The following is an 8,872-nucleotide window of genomic DNA, read 5'->3' on the forward strand; positions in this document are numbered from 1 at the left end:
GAAATAATTCCCATTAGCTAATGTATTAAATATTTTATTAGAAATACTAATGGTGTGAATATTATTAATTAATCAATATTAACTAGTTTTTAATGATGAACTAATATATACATATGTATATATAAATATATATTAGTATATACGGATATGTATATATGTATATATACTAATTAATATAATATAATATACTACACTACACTATATAATATAATATAATATATGTGTAGAGAGCAAGTGAGTGGGAAAGATAGAGAGAGAGTGTGTGTGAGAGGAGAGAGAGAGAGTAGAGAGAAAGATGCTAGTAAATGTTGTATATTATCTCATTCATTTCAATTCAAAATACAAGTATTTATAGGCATGAGAATGCCTTAGTCACCATTACACATGTCATCACTAGGTAACTTCTATAATTTAATTGTGACACCTATCTAGGACACTTGTCAATACCATATTTTCTAATGTGCTAAAGTCCATAGTTTTATAACAATTTTCTCTATTTATTTATATATTTCTATCAACTTTTTAACTTTACTATCCACCTTTTCTACATTATTTTATTTAGTGAATACAATTTTTCTTATTTAATTAAACCTCACTTTAATTAAACTCCACTTACCAACGCTCATTAGAAGAGTTGGTACCTACCTTTTACCAATAGGGTAAAGGTCTAGGATTCGAGTCTCCCCTACCCTATTTCCCTATGTAATGGAGTTGAATTTACTCAAAAAAAAAAAAAAACATTAAACTCCACCTGTCCTTGTACATTCTCCCCTTCCCAATTTCCTTCTCTACATTTCTCTCCATTTCCGGTGACATAGTGACTAGATTCGGTTTTGCTCGACGTTTATTGGCCCTTCACCCCAAGATACACTATAAAGTTTATACCAAATAAATATATTCAAAATTGTGTACAAAATAAAATCGCAACTATAGCCTAAAATGACATTTGTCATGTTAAATAAATAGGCATATTTAATAATCTACTTAATTCAAAATAAGAATAATATTTCAAAAGTGTGAAGAAAATAATATTGTCTAAAGTAAAATAATTATCATAATTTTGTATTCAAGTGTACATTTCAATTCATTTTGCATTATATTTTCTTTAATTCTATTTAAGCCTAATGGCAAACCTATTAAGAATACGTCATTATACGAATAAGACTTCAAAAGTATGTAGAAAATAATATTGTCAAGAGTAAAATAATTATTATGTTTATGCAGGGGCGGAACCAGGATTAGAAAGTAGGGGGGGCAGACTAAAATTTCGGGGTTCACCAGACATTAAAAAAATAGGTTTATACTGCGAATTTTTAATTAAAATGATATATATATATATATATATATATATATATATATATATATATATATATATATATATATATATATATATATAATTTTATCATATTTCAAGTATGACAAAAAAATCTAAATTATTCTAATAATATATTGCACTTAATGGGATTTATGGCATGTCTCGTATTATTTTTTAGATACATTGATATAAAAAATTAAAGATCGATAAGTAAATATTCATAAATTTTATTTAAAATAGTACAAGTTTTAACCATTTTATTTTATATTTTTATATTAAATATAATATAAATCTATAGTTTATATAAAATTGTGGAGAATAAACAAAAAAATTAAGGATTAAAATGCATATTTACAAAACCTTTGGGGGGCCAAAAGTAATATTAAAAAAATATTATGCCAAAACAGCAAAAAAATTTTTTTTTTTTTCTTGGGGGGTCAACTGCCCCACCCCCCCCCCCCCCCCCCCCCCCCCCCCCCCCCTATGTAGTACCGCCCCTGTGTTTATGTATTCAAGTGTACATTTCAATTCATTTGGCATTATATTTTATTTAATTTTATTTAGGCCTAATGGCAAACCTATAAAGATACGTTGTTATAGAATTTAGCAAAATAAATATTTAAAGTTGTGTACAAAATAAAATCGTAATTGTAATCTAAAATTGTATGTGCAGTGTCCAAAATAAGTAGGCTTCACACATACTATACTATATTACAGAGTTACAATAATATTTATTATATTTTCTATTTTATTGAATTATTAATGAGTTTATATTTCCCATCATTACAAATATTTTCACAAAGTAATCATAATTTTCTATCCTCTAGTGTTAGAATAATATTTATTATGCTTTATATTTTATTGAATTATTAATGAGTTAATATTTCTGATCATTAAAAATATTTGCACAAAGTAATCATAATTTTCTATACTCCAGTGTTACAATAATATTTATTATGCATTATATTTTATTGAATTATTAATGGGTTTATATTTACAATCATTAAAAATATTTGCACAAAGTAATCATAATTTTCTATACTCCAGTGTTACAATAGTATTTATTATGCTTGATATTTTTATGAATCATTAATGGGTTTATATTTACGATCATTAAAAATATTTGCACAAAATAATCATAATTATTTTTTTAAATTGGTAAAAAAAATACTTTGAAAATTGATAGAAATATGATTGTCAAACATCATGCTGAAAAAATATTGAAAATGATAATTATAAAATGAAATTCAAAAATTCAATAAAAAAATATTATAAAATATTAAATAGGATATGTACAACAATAACCTTCAATTGAGCGGGAAAAATTGCCCTTAGGGTTTCGTACGATTTTTCCAGAAACCTCTCTATTTTTGATAACTCAAATCCCTCAATTTGTTTCATACCAACAACTACCCTTATATTTTGTGTTGGAAATGATCCCCCACCATCTTACCAAATTAACTGATAGTTTAAAGCAATTCACGCAAAATCAACTCCTTCGTAACACCGTTTCTTCATCTTCTTCTTTTCTTCTATGCTTAGCAACAACGGAGGGGCAACGGCGGCGATGGGCGCCTATGTGCAGCAACGTCGAAGGGTGGTGGTTCACGGCGACCATGTGCGACGGTTCGAAATCTTTTCATGATTGATTACTCGAGAACAAAGTTTTTAAACAAGCTGTTTTTAAAAGATCTACAAATCCATGATCGTACTATTTATTGATTCATAAATATTTATTTCCCATAATTTTTTTATCAGAGTCCACAACAAAGATTGTGGCGAAAAACACAAAACAATTGTAGTCTACACCCAAAGTCAATTATAAAAAAAGGGTAGTTAACTATATTGTTCCCAGAATAACCTATAAAAATAATATAGTTAACTATAATTTTTTCGAAGTCAACTATAATATTTCCGAAGTCAACTATAATTTTTTTTTTCTCAACTTTAAAAAGAATGTAGTTAACTATGATTTTTTCATTAATTTACTATCTATTTTTCAATTTAAGATATTATGGTGTTGTAAAATGGAATACCGACGATTAAAATCTAATCTCCGATGAAAATCATGATATCTGGTATTCATAGAGTAGAAAATAGATGAATTTCAACGATAAAAAAATGAGATGTAGACGAAAATGCAAAGTAATGAAAAGAAAATGGAGAAAACTGAAGGGAAAAAATGAAACAGAAAGAGACGAGAAGAGACAAAATGGGGTGAGATTCTGGGCGTGAACGAGCCGAGCTTGAGCCGAGTTCGGCTGTTTTAGGAGGCTCGAGCTCGAGTTCAAGTTCATTATGCCGAGCTCGAGCTCATCGAGTTTTTTTTTTTTTGAGCTCGAGCTTGAGCTCGAGCTCGAGCCAATTTTGACGGGCTCGAGCTCTTTTTAAATACGAGAAAAGGGGAGTGTCTTCAAGCTTTCAATGATCTTAAGAAAAGGTTAGTGTCTGCTCCTATTATTTATGTGCCCAATTGTAATGAACCGTTTGAGCTTATGTGTGATGCTCGTGATTATGCGGTTGGTGCCGTCTTAGGTCAAAGAAGAGAGAAACAATTTCGATCAATTTATTATGCTACTAAAACTCTTAATGATGCTCAATTAAATTACACCACTACGGCAAAAACAGTTATTAGCGGTCGTGTTTGCTTTTAAAAGTTTCGGTCTTATCTTTTGGGTCATAAGGTTGTTGTGTTTACTGATCACTCTGCTCTTAAGTACTTATCTGACAAAAAAAAATGCAAAACCTAGACTTATTAGGTGGATCTTAATGTTGCAAGAATTTGACATCGAAAGTCGTGATCGAAAGGGTAGTGAAAACCAAATAGGCGATCAGTTATCTCAACTTGAGAAAGAAGTAGATGAAAACGATAAAATTTGCAATAATAAGAGTTTTCCTGATGAACAATTGCTTGTTGTTCATAATGAAGTACCTTGGTTTGCCGTTTATGTTTTTTTACTTGAAAGATTAAATATTATAAATCAAAAAAAATGATAGACAATTACAACGGGCATACCCGAGGAATCGCTGAACATTAGCGAAACATCGAAATGAATCATAAGCGTAAAAGGACAAAAAGGTAGTCGGATTAGGCCACCCAAAAGAAAACATAACATGCATCCATATGATGACAATCGAATTAAGTCGCATAAGACTAAGTAGGGCTGCTGAAAACCCTATCAAATTGAAGCTCAGTTCGAGACGAATCCAACGGTAGCTCACACGTCCAAATCCGACCAGTCGAGCAAAATATATGCTACCGGGAGCGAAACCCTGCCCAACCATCCGCTGCCGTGCACGAGCGCGTGCGCCGCGCGAGGGCGCCTGGTACAGCAACGTCCTCGGCCTTCTGCGTGCTCACACCGCACGGGGGCGCCCGGTACAGTAACCACATCTGCCTCCCGCGCGCTCGCGCCCTGCCGGGATGCCCGGTACAACAACCACATCAACCTCATGCGCGCTCGCGTCGCGCGCCTGCGCCGCCTAGAATACCGCCTCACATGCGGCCTTCCAAAACATCTTCAAGTATGCATAAGGCTGCCCGAAATCCCACCTCCCCTCGAAGTGACCATCTCCGAGTATTTCCCAAACATGGCTGAGTAAACATGCGTTTGTATCTTCTTCGCTAACTCGCTCGTTGTAGTTTTGATTTTCTCAAATTTTCACTTATTCCGAGCCGCCCAAATATGGTAAACAACTCTCGCCACTGCGCATCGTAACGCCTTACTTCAATATGAATTTCCACAAACTTCTTTCTTGAGCCATTTAACTGCAGCATCTAATGTGGTCGGTCGTCGGACGATGCCTAGCCACACCCTAATACGATTCCATACCTCCATTGACATGCTAAACCAAAAGAATAGACGTGCTCGGTTTTCTTTAACAACACCACAAAAGACACACAAGATACATTTAGTTTGCAGGGGGATTCTTTCCATACACTCTACACGGTCCATCGTTTGCAAGCGGTCACGTCCGTCGATCCATAGGATAAAGGAATTTTTCGGTGTCAACGATTGAGACCAAAGCAATTTAACCCACAGTTTGATCGGAGCCTTGACCCGGAACCATTCATATGCCTTGTCGACGTTCAATTTGCCAAACTCTATGTACGTCTCCAACCTGGCAATAAGTAATTGCGATCTGGCAAGGCGGTGGGCAGTTCCCTGAGGCCGCCAGATCGCGATCGTGAAGCTCCGTATCGCGATCTGGGCACGTACATAGAGTTTTGATGAAGCTTTGAATTAACTATAAATATGAATGCGCTTTCATTCTCAACACTTCTTCAACTATTTTTCGGTTTTCGACAGTTCTTCGATAGGAGTTTCGACTCGGGTTTTTCGTAAGCAATTTCTTTATGTTTTGTTCTTCATTTCTTGTGTACATTCTTTTGATACTATGTTTGTTATAAACTAAGAACATTTTTTTCCAGGGTAATGAAACCTTGTATATATTGATTTCGATCTCAACTATTTCTGTTATCTATTTTTAGTGTTTTGATTTCGTTTATGTTTTTTTGTATTAAATGCTTCTGATTGATTGATTATCTCTCGGATTGATGTTAAATAGGAATGAACATGAATAAGGATTTCTTGTTTGCAATTAGGAAAACGTAGCATGCGTTGTGGAGACGGATACGTGATACACCTCAGGTAGCCCTTTAGGACTTGACCTAAATGCTCTCTTAATATTAGGTTCTGAATGGAGACGTCGGACCTGTGGGTAGACTCTAACTACACTGGAGACGGGGTTTACAGTATTTTAGCGTATGGGTTAACAAATAGGAATTTGACATTAGATAACGAGTTTATAAATCGGTTTTTATTATATAGTGGTGGATTTTGCCCTAGAAGTCATTTTTAAATCGAAATCCTCCCGTGAAGTGTTGTCGCTATTCTATTTATGTTTAGTCTATATTTGCATGTTCACGACTTTGTTTATTGTCAATTATTAGGGTTAATCACCATTTCAACCATTTACGATCGGCTAGATAATATAACGATTATATAATTACATTACTCAGCATGTAAATCTATAGGTCCCTGTGGATCGATATTTGGAACCACTGTTCTACAAAATGCGATACAGTACACTTGCGGTACTTTATACATAAAGAAAACGCATATCAAGTTATTGGTGACGTTGCCGAGGACCAATTTGATTTTATCGTTGTTGATATTGTTACCAATTATCTGAGTATTACTTTAGCCATTTACCAACTTTATTTTCAATTTTTAATTTGATTCCAACCGATCACTTTGTTTATGCCCTTGCGTCGAAATTTGGAAATCATACCTTACGATCCCGAGATTGAAAGGACATGTCGAAGACAAAAAGCCACGCGTAGCCAACAAAGCGAACCAATGGCCGACGATCACGGAAATCCAGTGCACCTGGCCTTTGAGTACGATCGAGAGCCAGGATGAGAGCACGAACGACAAAGACAGAAACTACCACCCGAGAGAATAATGAGAGAATACCGAACTCTAGCTGTGAATGATAACTATTCAGGAATCAGGAAACCGACGAAAGCTGCGAACAACTTCGAGCTAAAGACGGGGCTCGTCAACATGGTCATGGCGAACCAATTCTCCGGAGCAGCCACTGCCGATCCAAATCTCCATCTTGACAATTTCTTGGAGATTTGTGACACAATCAAGGTTAACGGTGTGTCTAATGAAGCTATTCGATTGAAGCTATTCTCATTTTCTATCAGAGACAAAGCGAAGAGTTGGCTTCTAAGTCTTAATCCCGGATCATTTACTTGTTGGGAAGAATTATCACAAGCCTTTCTGGCGTGATTATTTCCACACTCGAAGACGGCACAACTACGAAGAGATGTCGGCAACTTCAGACAGATGAGCCAAGTGTCAATGCACGAGTCATGGGAGAGGTTCAAAGACTTATTACGACAATGCCCGCAACGCGGATTCAACCCATGGGATCAAATGGAGTTCTTCTACAATGGGCTCCATCAACCCGCCCGATCTTTAGTCGATGCTGCTTCAGGTGGATCGTTGCAAAACAAGACTCCCACCGACGCTGGAGACATTATCGAGCGAATGTGTGAAAATGATTACCGTTGGCCGTCCGAACGAAGTGTTACACAAAAGGTGGTTGGAGTCCACCAACTCAATCCATTTGCTTCGTTATAAGCATAGTTGGCGACCCTATCAAATTAGGTCGCCCAATTATCAGTTCGAGGGCCACAAACTGAATAAGTGGCAGCGGAATACCTCGCAATTCACAAATGACGATTGGGGGAAGGCATACTATATGAACAACCAATTCAATAATTTCTGGGGATACAACAATCAGAATTAGAACCCTACTCACTACTACCCGGGGATTCGGAATCACGAGAACTTCTCCTACGTCAATCCAAAGAATGCTCTCCAACCACCTTCCGATTTAGACCATCAAACAGAAAAACGACGGCCGACTTATGATGAACGTCTTCACCAACAAGTACAGGAGATGGAGGGCCTGAAGTCAACAATGAAGAACATGGAAAATGAACTAGGGTAAATCGCCCAGTCTATGTCCACGATGACAAATGGTGGATTCCCGAGCAATACCGTAGTCAATCCGAAAGAAAGTTGCCAAGCCATAACCACCCGAAGTGGTTTACAAATGAACGATCCTCCTTATCTGACAGACGAGTCACCAAAGCCAGCCGAACAACCGACTTCGGTCGTGCCGGAAATCACCATTTCATAGAGTAGTACAAATGAGGCTAGTAAGCCCAATAGCATTTCTTTCCCTGATAATCCTACTCTTCTAATAACTCCTATTCCTTTTCTAGAGAGATTGGAAAAGAAGAAGCTCAAGGATCAATTTAAGAAGTTCATCGAAAGGATCAAACAAATTCGAATCAACATCCCTTTTGCAGAAGCCTTGGAGGTAATGCCAAACTACACAAAATTCATGAAGGAAAGAAAGTAAGAATCCAAGAAGACACGTCATTAACGCTCACGACAACTTGCAGTGCCATTCTCCAGTCGAATTTACTACGGAAAATGAAAGATCCAGGGAGTTACGCTATTCCTTGTATTATTGGAAATTCTACTTTGATAAAGCTTTATGTGATTTGGGGCAAGTATTAATTTGATGCTTATGTCTGTGTTTCTAAAACTGGGCTTAGGAAATTTGAACCGCACGCGCATGACTTTACAATTAGCTGGTCGTTCATTGAAATACCCTGATGGGATTTTAGAAGATGTGCTAGTTAAAGTAGAAAAAATCATTTTGCATGTCGATTTTGTGGTACTTGAAGCACCAATCATTCTAGGTCGTCCATTCTTGGCCACTGGTAAGGCGATGATTGATATGGACTTAGGATCTTTTAAACTTAGGGTAAATGGGGACAAGATTGTTTTTAATTTGATGAATACATTTAAACACTCTTAACCTGTTGAGCATTGCAGTAGAATAAACGTGATTGAGGACTGTGTTTCCTCCATTTCTGATTTGTATGAGTTATGTGATTCTGTTGAGCACTGCATTGTTAACTCTATTGATTTGCATTATGCTTTCCCTGAAACACCAATTTGAGTG

General features: G+C 35.9%; 1 protein-coding gene across 1 annotated transcript; it reads left to right on the forward strand.

Annotated features, from left to right (window-relative positions):
• The first annotated feature begins 6,783 nt into the window (after positions 1-6,783).
• On the forward strand, positions 6,784-7,116 carry LOC148765854 (uncharacterized). Its single transcript, XM_088812383.1, has one exon. It carries the CDS (start codon positions 6,784-6,786, stop codon positions 7,114-7,116), a length of 333 nt encoding a protein of 110 aa, XP_088668509.1.
• The last annotated feature ends 1,756 nt before the right edge of the window (positions 7,117-8,872 follow it).

The sequence above is a fragment of the Erythranthe guttata genome, chromosome 13 (assembly GCF_056151865.1).
Source record: "Erythranthe guttata isolate IM_541 chromosome 13, IM_541, whole genome shotgun sequence".
NCBI lineage: Eukaryota > Viridiplantae > Streptophyta > Magnoliopsida > Lamiales > Phrymaceae > Erythranthe > Erythranthe guttata.